This window comes from Camelus bactrianus, chromosome 32 (assembly GCF_048773025.1).
Source record: "Camelus bactrianus isolate YW-2024 breed Bactrian camel chromosome 32, ASM4877302v1, whole genome shotgun sequence".
In the NCBI taxonomy this organism is placed as follows: domain Eukaryota; kingdom Metazoa; phylum Chordata; class Mammalia; order Artiodactyla; family Camelidae; genus Camelus; species Camelus bactrianus.
In genome coordinates this window covers 14,463,721-14,477,132 of record NC_133570.1, presented here as the reverse complement: position 1 = coordinate 14,477,132, position 13,412 = coordinate 14,463,721, and the positions used below count along the sequence as shown (strand labels likewise).

At 54.6% G+C, this 13,412-nt stretch overlaps 1 protein-coding gene across 1 annotated transcript in view; it reads left to right on the top strand.

Moving 5' to 3' along the window:
• Positions 1–13,412, top strand: part of DTX1 (deltex E3 ubiquitin ligase 1) — a 35,903-nt gene that overhangs the window by 20,534 nt on the left and 1,957 nt on the right. The window contains exons 4-9 of the mRNA XM_074356606.1: positions 11,303–11,364; positions 11,727–11,888; positions 12,153–12,214; positions 12,764–12,922; positions 13,019–13,180; positions 13,273–13,362. Coding sequence (XP_074212707.1) covers positions 11,303–11,364; positions 11,727–11,888; positions 12,153–12,214; positions 12,764–12,922; positions 13,019–13,180; positions 13,273–13,362 — 697 coding nt within the window. The remainder of the gene's footprint in view (positions 1–11,302; positions 11,365–11,726; positions 11,889–12,152; positions 12,215–12,763; positions 12,923–13,018; positions 13,181–13,272; positions 13,363–13,412) is intronic.

Sequence of the window (13,412 nt, the reverse complement as noted above, 5' to 3'; positions counted from 1 at the left end):
GGAGGGCCCCAGAATGACAAAGAAGAGTGGAACAGCAAGTTGGAGTAAATGTGGGAGGGGCAGGACCAGGAAAGTCCCAGGGACCTTTGCGGCAAGAATTCGAGAACCTTCTCTCCAAGGCTGTGTGTTGTAACACACTAGTAGATTATGAAATCAGAAGGCTTTAGCCAGAATTTTCTGGGAATAGAATGGAATGAAATAGAATAGAATATATTAGCATGTGTCATACATAGTAACAGTAAAAATTGTTCCATGAACTTTTTGCATTATTTCTACATGTGTGTAATGGGTTCCCAGGTGAAATGAATTTTTCTGTCATTGATGAAATTATTGAAAACCACTGTTTTAGGGCCAGCTGAGAATTACTCAGCTTTGATTGCTTAATATCAGTTCTCCAAATCTGTACTGTGGGTGTGTGTTCACAGAGCTGAACAAGATAATAGGGGTCCGAACTGACAGACAGACAACAAGTGAGCAAGTAAATGAACACAATTGCTGGAGAGAGAGGGAAGTGCTTGGGGAGGTGGAGGGACAGGGTGGTGTGGGCGAGAGGGAATGGCGTAGTCAAGGCAGACCCTGCTGAGAAGGTAGCCAGACCCGGAGAGAGGCTGTTCCAGGCAGAGGGAACAGTGTGTATAACTTCAATGGGGCGTGAAGGACATGGCAGGTTCAGGAAAGGGCTAGAGGTGTGAGGAGGGCAGGAGGTGAAGTGCCGGGCAGGGGCACTGCCAGTGCAAAGGGGCTGGGGTGGGGATGAATCCAGCAGGTGTGGAGACCACGCAGCGATGGAGGCTCCCTGGTGGAACAGTAAGGGCTGAGATTTTTGCCACATTGTGGAGCCTCAGGGGAGCCTGGCCTTGGTGCTGGCAGCAGTGGGGAGCTATAGAGTGTGCTTGAGCTCAAGAGGGCTGTGGGGAGAAGAAAGATTTCTCCCTGGGTGTGCTGATATTTAAACACATCCTCCTCTGATCTGCCTGCCTGCTGCTTCCCAGCCATGTGCCCTCCACCCAGTCTGTATCACTCCCCCTCCTCTTCCTGGGCTGTTTCTTACCCTCTCTGAGACCAGATATGGGCCTGGAAAGGAGGTATGGGGGGCTCACAAGGGCTCCCTCATCCCTCCCCAGCCATGCAGATCCTCCCCAGTCTCACCTCTGCCCCTCCAACAGACCCTCCTCAGCCAGACAGGTCTGTGTCAAGGCCCCACAACCCTCATCTCCCAGAAACTCCAGCTAAAAATACCCCTGGCTCAGAGCAAGGGTTGGGGGTGGGTGCAGGACACGTGGAGTCTGCCGCTGGGTGAGGGGAGTGGGAGGAAGGAGGCATGGGGATGGTAGACCCTGGTTCCTCCAGGCTGAAGCTTCCCGTTGCCAAGGCAACCGAGACCCAGGTGCAGCCTATGAGGGGAAAAGGCTGTGGACTCTGAGGCAGGCAGCCAGGCTCCCCACCTCCTTCCTGGTTCCCAAACCCCAAGGGCATCTCATAACCCTTCCCACGGTCTCTCCGCCTCTGTGTTTGTGTCTGTCAGTCTGCCCGGTGCCAAAGACTGGGGGGCTCAAACAAAAGAAATGTATTGTCTCACAGTTCTGGGGGCTGCAGGGTCGGTTCCTCGTCAGGGCTCTCTCCTGGGTTTTCAGATGGGCCCCTTCTCCCTGTGTCTCCCATGGGCTAGCCTCTGCACCTGTGTCCCAGTTTCCTCTTTATAAGGACACCAGTCATAAGGGTTAGGGCCCACCCTAATAACCTCATTTTAACTTGATCACCTCTGCAAAGACCCTGTCTCTAAAATAGCTGGGGTTTCAGGGACTTCAACACTTAATTTCAAGGGGGGGCCACAGTTCAACCCATAGCAATGTCTCTGTGACTCTCCTGTTACAGCTTTTTGAGTTTCAGCCTCTCAGTCTCTCTGTATCCCCTTGGGACTATGTCTCCCTGTCTCTGTCTGTCTCTTGCTCCTTCTCTCCAGCCGTTCTCTTTCCCTCTCAGCCACTCTCTCTCCCCCTTCTCCCTCCTCTCCCCCCTCCCTCTCCCCTGCAGAGAGGCACTTGGCTTTGGCTCCCTGGCCTCAGTTTTCCCATCTGCCAAACGGAGCTAAAAATCACCACCATTCACAGGTGCTGGCTCAGCAGAGCTGATGGCAAATGCATTTAAAATTGCCATGTATGATCGGTGTACAAGAGAGGAGTGGACTCTCACATCACTCTTTGTCATCCTTCTCACCTCCCATTGTCATCTCAGGACAGAGGTCCAGAGAGGAGCAGTGACTTGCCCCCAGACCACACAGCCAGTGGGGCCAGAGTGTCCCTGGGGCCGGGGTTTTTCCACTCACCCCTGTGACGGGGCGGGAAGCCAGCTGGCAGCCTGGGCCTGGGGGACAGACACACAGGGGTGGGGAAGATCCGCCCTGTCTCCTGAGAGGGCAGCGTCCAGCACTTTGAAACACAGCTGTGGGGCCGACTCAGAGTTTCCACCCCATGTGGTGGAGGGGAGAGGGTGGGGGACAGCTGCAGGCCTGTTTCCACTTACTGAGCGCTCACTATGTCCCAGGCTTCATTTCGCAGCGTTTACATGTATCGCCTGTCTTAACGCACACAAAACCCAAGGAGGCAGGTCCTGTTATCCCCATTTTTCAGATGAGGAAACTGAGGCCCTGAAAGGCTCGCACTTGCTCAAAGTCACGTGATTAGGACTCATTCAAAAACCCCAATCAGTCAGGGTATTGGGGTGCCCCATACCCGTCCACCCTCTCCAAGTTTCAGGCCAGAGTCCCAGGTGGAATCAGATACCCAGCCCTGATTCCACATGGTGTTGGGGAGCCCAGGGAGTGGATGAACCCAGACAGGCTGAGTTTGGGCCCAGCTCAGGCATCTCCTCCCACTGTGGGACTCCGGTGGGGCTCATTGCCTTCTCTGGTCCTCGGTTTTTGCACCTGTGAAGGGGGGCTGGCAACACAGGCCAACATGAGGGCAGATATCAAAGTGCCTGTATTTTCAAGTCTGTACTGATATACATCTGCCCCAGCAGTGGAAGAGGGTGCCTCCCTCCCTGCCCTCCCACCGTCCCGCACCCCTGGACATCCCTATCAGATTAGTACAATGTCGCCAACTTAATCGGCGCCATAGAGATGCCATTAGAGTTTTCATACCTCTGGTTCTTAGCCTGAGCACCTCTTGCTGTTTAGTGGCCATCAGTGATTCCTCCTTGCCTGTTCCTTTTGCTTATCCGTCTCCTGGGCTGTTTATTGCTTCCTTACTGATTTTCAAGCGTTCTCTCTGCATTAAGGGTATGAACCCTGCAGCTATCATCTTTCCCCCATTTACTGTTTCTTTTCACCTTCCTTACAGCCTGTGTTTGGCTGTTGTTTAATTCGTTAACCAAATGTGTTGAGCAACTACTGTGTGCCAGGTGCTGTCTGGGGCCCTGGGGATACAGCAATGAACAAAACAGACAATCCCTGCCATCCCAGAGCTCACATTCTAGTGAGAGACAAAATAAATTCTAGAACATGGGAGAGAGTAGTGACTACTACAGAGAAAAAATAAAGAAGGGACAGGTGTAGGGAGTTGGTGGGAGGGATGTTAATTGTAAATAAAGTGGTCAGAAGAGGCCTCACTGAGAATCTCACATTTGAGAAGGGATTGAATGGAGGTTGAGAAGCAAGCCACGCAGAGAACTGAGGAGAGAGCAATGCAAACAGAGGGAACAGCTTGTGCAAAGGCCCTGGGGCAGGAGCAGGCCTGGTTTGTTGGAGGCAGCTAGTGTGGCTGGAGAGGATACAGGGGACGTCTGGTGGGAGAGGAGGTCAGAGATGAAATGGGGCCTGTGGAGCCCCGAAGGCTGTGATGAGGACTTTGGCTTTTGTTCCCCGTGCAATGGGAGCCAGCAGGGTTGTGAGCTGGCGACAGACTGGTGGGACTTTGTTGTCACAGGTTCGCTCTGGATCTGGAGACGATCTGGGGAGGTGGGCTTTGATGTGGTAGGTATGTTTGAGTGTTTTCCTTTTTATTTCCAGCAGTGATTTGACGTTTATGTTTTAAAGGATCCCCGTTTTGTTTCTCCAGCTCTTTAGTAGGTATTACATTTAAATGCTTCAGAAAAAGCAAAGCCCCAAAAGGCACGACACGTAAAGTCTCGCCCTCACTGTGTCCCCACGGGGCCTCTGGCCTGCTCCCCCTTTTCCTGGCCTCCCTACCCTGAAGTGGCTGTAACTGCCTCTCCTGTCACTGGGCTCCCCCAGTGCCTCACCACAAGGTCAGACCAAACACCCCCATCCCCCCCAACCCCAGACCTGAAGCACTTCCTGCCCCGCTCCCTGGGAGGCCAAACCACACACTCCTGCCTATACGTGGCAGCCCCAGGCCGTGGGAACCGCCAGCCCTCCCCTGCCCTCCCTTCCTTCGCCTGGGCTCCATCCAGCTGAGAGCAAGCTCTGCACTGGCTGGGCTGGGAGACCAGGGAGGGTGGGGGAGGGTGACCTGGAGGCCCCCAGGCCTCTGGATAAACCTGGGCCCTAAATGACAACCACCCCTCAAAATCTCTCTCCAGGGGACTTTTGTACCCTTGAATCCCTGGGAGTGGGCGGGGTCAGAGGTGAGAGGTCCCATTTGACAGAGGGAAAACTGACGCCCATAGAAGCTCAGTGGCTTGTCCAGGCAGCCCAGGAGGTGCTGGAGTGAGAAAAGGGGAAGTGAGCAAGGCCCCCAGATGGCAGCCGTTGATGGTTTGTGGGATTTTGCTGGACCCCTGGGGCACCCCAGCTCCCTGGAGCTCACTGTGATGTTCTTAGCCCTCGGGCTCTGCAGAGGGAGTGGGCGTGGAGACCTGGTTGGCCCCAGGACTGTGGGGATCAGGGGTTCAGGAAGGGGAGGAGTGGGCACTGATTGGGGGCAGGAGGCAGGAGCAGACCTAGGGAACTTGAACTTCCTTCTCCCTGTGACATGGTGCTCTCACTTCTGACCCCTTCTCACCCACTTGGACCCAAATGACCGAGGCCTGAGCCTCCTAAAGTTCCCCAAGGGGCTGCTGGGTAAGTGTCAGGTGTCCAGAGGGCACCTGGGGCCCAATCAGGGGACCTGAAACCATCATCAGAGGATGTGACAGGCCTGGAGCCTGCAGGGGTCAGGGAGGGGAGGGAGGCCAGCCTAGGTAGATGGATAGAAAATCAGCTGCCCTAAAGGGAGTATCAGTATGGCTTCCTGCATCCCTGGGGTCCTGAACCCCCTAGTTGCCTGGGACGGAGACCAGAGGCCAGAACAGGCAAAGGTATCCAACTTGGGCAGTGCCTGGTGCAGCCCTCGCAGGCCTGAGCCAGCTCCAGGGTCCAGGTCAAAGGCTGCAGCAGGCTCAACTCCACATGGCCCCACGGATCAGCCTGGTGGGCTCAGCCCTGGTCTCTGACTCAGAAACTCCAGGACCTGGTGCCAGCTGCACCACTAACCAGCTGGGTGACCTTAGTGAAGTCACTTCCCCTCTCTGGGCCTCAGTCCCATCATCTGCAAGATAAATGACAAATAGATTTCAGGTCATGTGCCACCCCTGCTTGAATGGAGATGACTTCCTGGAGTGCTCTTGAGGGGAGTCTGAAGTTACATTTTTAGCTTAGTGGAAAGGAGTGCTGGGATTGATTGGTGATGCCTGCCATGGATGCCGGATGGGCAGTAATCGTACACATGTCATATATTCACCATCCCTGCTCCAACCTGGTCTCTGAGGCACATTTGGTGTTAGAACTACTGTCTCTAAGGACACTAGCCACCCCCAACCCCCACAAAGAGACCAGAGAACTAGTAGACCAATTCCTTATTTGGCTCAACTATTCCATTCAGTACTTACCGTTTGTACCAAGTTTCACCCTCAGTCCTGGGATCACAGAGTTGGGTCAGATACATTTCCAGAAGCTCTCAGTCTGGTGGAAGAGGTGGGAGTGGACTTACACAACTAGAAAGCAAGACAGGAAATGTCTGTGTCCTCAAAAAAAGATAAACACAGTCCCCTGGGAATTCAGAGAAGGCACAGTTATGGATTTTGCTTGAAGTAGATCAGAAAAAGCCTCATGAAGACAGTGACCTTTGAACCTGTCTTCAGAAGGAAGATGTGAATTGGGAATAGATAGTATGGACAGGGAGGGGGAACCGTGTGACAAAGGCACCCAGACAGGAAAGGGCAGGGAAGAGTGTGAGGAACAGCAACTAGGAAAAATCTCTGTGCGTTATCTCATCCTGCCTTTGAACATTGCCTGCCAGCCAGAGCAGGTACGAGGCATCTCTGTTTGCTCTTCCTTGGCTAAGGAAAGAGAGGGGAGCCAAACACCCCATCTCTCTTTCCCAGACTCATCTTGGGGAGGTTTTTTTTTCTCAGATACAGCCTCCTGTCTCAGTATCTAAGCCAGGGTGAGAGAACTGGGTTTAGTATAGCGTGACATCCTGGGCTCAAATCAGGCTCTATCACTTACTGGCAAGTTACTTCACCTCTCTGTGCCTCAGTTTCACTCTCTATAGAACGGGATATCACAGGCTTGTTGGGGCGATTAGATGAAGAATTGAAACTCTACAGCAGAGACTGGGACCTGTGAGCTCTGGGAATGACTGACCCCTGAGGGTGCCCACGGCCCGTCTCTGTGTGGCACATTCACTGCGACAGTTTCCAGGAAATGTCTGGGTTCCCCAGAACCTTGCCGTGGAATCTCTGCCTAGAGTTGGATGGGCAGTATTTCTGGGAATTTCTTAGAGAAAGTTTGCCCAGGCTGTTCCCACAGGATGCCAACTTAGCATGCTCACTTTAGAATGAATGTTGGCAGAGAATCTCTGAGGGGCCAGAGGCTGCAGAAGCGCATCTCTGGGACACCTGCTGCAAGGTTCACTTCCGAGATGTGCAAAAAATGCGTGGGGAGACTATGCCTGAGCACGCGTGCACGGCCGTCTGCTCGGAACATCCCCACAAGATCCAGCCTTCTTTCCTCATTCATGCAACAAGCGTTTCTTGAACACCTATTATGTGCTGTGTACTAGTGTAAGGGAGGTCTCTCTGAGAGGTAGCGTTGCAGAAGACCCAAGTGAGCCATTCAGCATCTGCGGGAAGAGCCTCAGGCCGGGGGCACAGCCAGTGCAAAGCTCTCCAAAGAAGACGACACTCAGCATTTTAGAGCAACAGCAGAGGTGTCTGGAGTAGAGAACTGGAGGGCATAGGAGAGGAGGTTACAGAGGCTGGAAAGGCCTGGTCATGCCAAAGACTTTAAAATATCAGGTCGTGATTAGTGCTATGACAAAAAAAAAAAAAAGGTAAGAGCAAAGACAGAAGCTTCTCCAGAATGAAGTGGCAGGGAAGATCTCTGATAAGTGACATTTGAGCAGAAACTTGTGTTAAGTGAGGGAGCAAAGCATGAAGATATCTGGGGAAGAGCATTCTGGGAGAGGAATCAGCAAGTGCAAAGGCCCTGGGGTGAGGATGCACCAAGCATGTTTGCAGAATGTCACAGAGGCCAGGGAGGCTGGAAAGGAGTGGGTGAGGGGTGAGCACGAGGGAAACAGAGTTCAAGGGGTAAGGTACTGGCTATATGGCGTAGGGTAAAGAGGTTGGATTTTACTCAGAGCGAGGTGGGAGCCACAGGGCATTGAGAGCAGAGAAGGAAAAGGATCAGATGCTGAGGGTGGGCAAGGCAGCGGGACCCATCTCTGCCCTGCGGCAGCCAGGCCTAGCTCTGTTCAGAGCAGGTGTCAAAAGCCTGAAGGATTCCTGTGACCCTTTGCCAGGAGGGGCCCCAAGAGGGTGGAGCAGAGAATGAAGGCCAGCCCCCTTTCCGGGAGGCCTGCGGGCAGCGGTCTCCTGTCCAGGGCAGGAGGATGTTCTCACTGACTCGGAGGAAACAGCGCATCCCACATCAAAAGGGGGCCTGCGTGGCTCCCACGCTCTGGCGTCGTGGGAACCCTGCTACCCTGGGTTCTCGCAGGGGGCCTGCAGATTGAGAGAGGCTGGGGGCCACTCAGGGACTGTCCCTCAGTTGGTGATAGGTAAATAAAAAACAGCCCCACCATCACGCCCCACTCACAACCCTCCTCCCAGGAGCAAGACTGATTTTTGTAACCCAGAGCTCTGTGGTTTTTAAAGGGTGACAGAGATTGTAGGGCTGCTGAAATCTAGAATATTCCCTTTCTGCCCCTCACGCTGCCTAACTCCTTGCCCAAAGGCTCAGCAAGACCAGGGTCATGAGCTGGACCAGACTTTGGACATTGTATAGATGTGGGGTAGCAAACTGTCCTTGCTGATTGATAAAGGCTACCTGGAGAGCTGTGCTGATGATTCTGCTCAAGTGCTGTGATGGATTAGTAATGTCTGCCACCGGTATGAGACAAGAAGTGGTGGTATGAGTGCTAAAGACATTTCTTTCCACCCATTTTACAGATAGCCCTGGAGAGAAGGAAGGATGTTTTCTCATGAGAGAGGAGAGAAGGAAGGAAGAAAGGATGGGGGAGACCTAGATATGTAGAGGACCTTAACAGTGTATCTAGACTAGAAGTGTTTTGAAGGACAGGGCAGGAAGAGGAGAAGCTGGAGCTGCCACCATGCTTTCCTATAGGGTGGTGGTCCCCCAGGAAGGTCCTGGAAGATTATGACAGATCCTAAGAAGGGTCAGGTGGATACTCAGCCCCCATCCCTTGGGTCCCAGCAGGCTGCTAGAAGGACGAAAACAGGACACCTGCACTCTCACCCCTGCACCAAACTATGAGCTTTACATGTTTTAACTCATTGAACCTTCACAAGACTGAATCCCCATTATAGATGGGGGAACTGAGACATAGCATCTTCCGCCCACCCAACTCAGCTGTCCAGACCTGGGGGCCCCATGGTCCCTGCCCTCCACTGCACCTCCTTCAGGAGCTGTGTTCAGCAACCCCAAGTCACCAAGTGGTCAGTGACCCAACTGTCTGCTTCAGATGCCCCCACCCAGAGGGGTCTGGGAGGGGGGTCCCAGCCGACCTGGTGTATGCCTGGGTAGCCAGAGAGTGGAGGGTTGTGTGCAGTGCGTGCGTGTGCGTGTGCGTGTGTGTGTGTGTGTGTGTGTGTTACTGTGTGTGTGACTTTGTGCAAAGCGTGAGTCTCTCAGCCTAGTGTTTACATGTCAATGTGGGGAAGTGTGCATCGTGTCTGTGTGTCCCCACATGCAGTGTGGGTCATCGTGCCTGCACATGTCCCCATGTGCAGGTGGCAGTGTCCCCATGTGCAGGTGGCAGTGTCCCTTTGCAGGCTGCAGACTGCTGGGTGGTCGTGAGGACTAAGGTGCATTTTCCCCGAATGTGGGGGAGAGGCAGCTGTGGCGAGGGGTGGGAGCGGGGGTACCACTCCCCATGAGCTGGCTTCTCCTGTCCAATTGAGTGTCCTCAAAATGTGCCCACGTGGGTATCCGTGTGTGTGGCGTGTTCCCTGGAGTGTCTGTGTACCTGTTTGTGTGGTGTTCTCCATGTGTGTCTGTCTGAACCTGTGTGTGTTCATGGGGTGTGCTTCCTGAGGTGTGTCTGTGTGTATCTCTGTATGTGTGTGTGCATGGTGTCTATTCCCAAGATGTGTGTGTTTGTGTGTTTTTGTGCAAACGTGTGTGGCCTATTCCCCAAGTATATGTGGGTCTGTATCTGTATCTGAGAACAGGGAGAGGGGTTCCTGGGTTGTGTGTCCATATATCTGTCATGTGTTCCCTGCAGTGTGTGTGTCTGTGTGTACATGTGTGGGGGGCATGTCTTCAGGGGTGTGTGCCTGTTTTCGCAGTGTTCTCCATGTATGTGTGTGTGTATCCGTATCTTGTGCCATGTCCCCTACGTATACGTGCACATGAATCTATAGTCCACGTTTCTCCGGGGTGAGAATGTGTGTTTCTGGATCCACTGCAGCAGCCCACAAGCCTGCCAAGCGTACCATTTGCTTAAAGACACTTTCCAGCCAGCTCCCTGGTGCCGACTGTGCCTGCCAAGGGCAGGTGACCAGGCAGCACTGGCCAGACTCAGACCTTAGCAGGTGGGCAAAGGGGGCCGGAGCAGCTCCTTCCCCGGCTGTCACTGCCCCGATCCCTGCCTGCACTTCCTCCTGGCGCATCCCCCAGGTCCCTGCCCCCTGGCTTTCACTACATTCCTTCTCTTCATCAAAACTTACCCACCCAAGGTCCCATGCCCAGCAACAGCAAGTTATCAGTTCACCTACGTAACTGAGCGCCAAAGTCCTGAAGACTCAGGCAGGCACACTGTGCGTGTCACAGCAGGCTTCCCCCTTCAGCCCTCCCGACAACCTTACAGGTGACGTAGTATTAGCATCCCCATTTTACAGTTCAGGAAACTGAGGATCGCAGAGGTTAAGTGACTCTCCTAAGCTTATGACTGCAGTACTTTCCAACGTGGAGAGAAGGTACACCGTGACTTGGTGGGCAGAGGTGCAAGAGGTGAAATTACTCAACTAGGATTACACAGCGATGGTGATGACGATTAAAGCTGTCAGAGTCTTTATTAGGTCCCAGGAACTGTGCTCAACCCTTGCCATGTAGAATGTCATTGACTCTTCACAGCAAACATGAAGGAGGCATCATGTTATCCCCATTTTACTGATGGGGAAACAGACTCACGAGAGGTGCGATGATGTGCCTCTTTGGAAGGAAGGGCAAAGAGCAGAAGCAGGTTACATCTTCCTAAGGACTCTTCATTTGAAGAGGGGACAATGCCTTGGTCACAGGAACTGACATCAGTAAATATTCCAGAGGGGGAAAATGTTCATCATCAAATGTCTTTGGAAAACCGGTATTTACCATCGCTAACCATATTGCCTTATCAGAGGCAGGACTTATCAGAGCCTTTAATAAGTACTCATGTATGTTGTGAATTTCCAAGTGGAAGACAGTGAAGTATTTCCTAACTGACCGCTAAATCCTTCCCCAGAACTTCTTATGGGGATCAGTGATCCTCATAGCAAACTGTAAGAGAAGCTGGAATAGCTAAATCACTAACAGTTGGGTTTCAGGCACGGTGGCCAACGCGAGGGAGCAGTTGCAAGCCGAGTGTTCTCACCAGGGAGGGTGCCGGCAGTGGAATGGGGGAGAGTCAGTACTAAGTCTAGGGTACATTCCATTATCACCGGGACAGAGGTCCTGGTCACACCGCACCCCATAATAGAAGGATGTCAAGTAGGAATGGTGTTCGCTGGTGGTCGTTCCAGATGACTGGGACAGGCACACAGGGGTCGGAGCACGCCCACTAGCCAGAGCCGAAGGCATCCCACGGTCCCCTGATCTTCTGGTGTGAGGGGGCTGCAGCCTCTTCTCTTCTCCCCTCAGGGTCCCCGCGCTCCCGGTGAAGAACTTGAATGGTACGGGGCCAGTTCACCCCGCCCTGGCAGGTGAGGTCCAGGCCGGGACAGGAAAGAAGGGCGGGGCCCACGAGGAGACAGCCCCGCCTGCCCCCGTGACTCCGCCCCCTAACGGGGATGGTGGGCAGGGCCCAGAGGAAACGCCCCCTACCATTGGGCCGTAACACTGGGGGCGGGGACCGCAGAAGGCACTCCACTTGGCTTCAGCCTTGGGTGGGGCTGAGTGACAGGGCCCAGGGGGCACCTCACCCACCCATCTGAGGATTTCTGGGAGCACCAGGAGGGAGGATTCTGGGGGGGGACCCCCAGGAGTCCACTCCAGGACGGGAGCGCAGGGAGGGCGGGGCCAGGACGAGTGCCCCGCCCACTAACTGTCCCAGCCGCCCCCTCAGGGATGACCGGGATCCTGCTCTGCGCCGCCGGGCTGCCCGTGTGCCTGACGCGGGCCCCCAAGCCCATCCTGCACCCCCCACCCGTGAGCAAGAGCGACGTCAAGCCTGTGCCAGGCGTGCCCGGGGTGTGCCGCAAGACCAAGAAGAAGCACCTCAAAAAGAGTACGCCCTCCACACCCGACCCCTGAACTTAACCCCATTAAGCCTTGACCCCTGACCTCCAATTTGTTCTTAGGACTTATGACCCCATCTCAGCTCCCGTTCCCTGACCCTATCCGCCACCAACTCCCATGACATCAAACGTGACTCCTGCCATCCCCTAAGCTCCTGACCCCACCCTGCTGACCCCTGACCCTGTCCTGAGCCAAGCCCTCAAGGCTAGACTCTGGGTACCCTCAAGCCTACCCCACTCCTCTGTCCTTGCAGGTAAGAACCCCGAGGATGTGGTTCGAAGGTACACACAGAAAGTGAAGAACCCACCTGATGAGGTGAGCCCCTAGGGGAGGGTACCTGGGCGGAGGGCAGGCAGCCTCGCCTCCAGAGATGGAGAGCCCAGCCTGCCCCGCCTCTCCCGTGATACAAATTCCTCCTGTTCCTATGGGTTACAGTCTCTTCCCCCAGTTTGTTGTGGGTTTGCCGTCTCACTTTCTTTACGATAAATCTTTTGATAAACAGAAATGCTGACGTTAAGCAGAATCACAATTATCAATCTTTTGATGCTTAACAGTTTTTGCATCTTATTTTCACCCATATTTTCCGCCAAATGTGTTTAAGTTTTGCTTTCAATAGCTAAGCCTTTAATCCCACTAGAGGGGGGCGTGAGGGAGCCAGCTCTTCCTCTGCCAGGTATCTGAATTGGGGTGGAGGCTGGGGGTGGGCTTCTCCCTTTGACTAATGGGTGCCAGAGAGGGGGTGGTTTGCTGCCCTTGGGAGGTTGGGGTCTGGCCCCTATGGAGGGGAAGTACTGACCCCGGCAGGGGGGTGCCCCACCCTCCCCAGTTCTCAGTCTCCCGTCTGTGCCCCCTCCCCTCCCTCAGGACTGCACCATCTGCATGGAGCGTCTGGTCACAGCCTCTGGCTATGACGGCGTTCTTCGGCACAAGGTCGTGCGACCAGAGCTGGTTGGCCGCCTGGGCCGCTGCGGTCACATGTACCACCTGCTGTGCCTCGTGGCCATGTACTCCAATGGCAACAAGGTGGGCCGGGTGGGGCAGCAGGTGGGGAGTTGGCAGGAGGACTGGGCGGGGCCAGGGCACCTGGGGACCTCACGACCCCCCCCCCCCCCGCCCCAGGATGGCAGCCTGCAGTGCCCCACCTGCAAGGCCATCTATGGGGAGAAGACGGGCACTCAGCCACCTGGGAAGATGGAGTTTCACCTCATCCCTCACTCGCTGCCCGGCTTCGCTGACACCCAGACCATCCGCATCGTCTACGACATCCCCACTGGCATCCAGGTGAGCCCTCAGACCCCGACTCCTCTGAACCCTCCAGAGACACCCCCCCAACTGCTGTCTGTAGTTCAAGCCCCTGCTGCCCCTCCCCACAGGGCCCTGAGCACCCAAATCCAGGCAAGAAGTTCACTGCAAGAGGCTTCCCACGCCACTGCTATCTGCCCAACAACGAGAAGGGCCGGAAGGTGGGTGCTGTGAGGAGCAGGCTGGGCCCCAGCCACCATCAGCTTGGCCT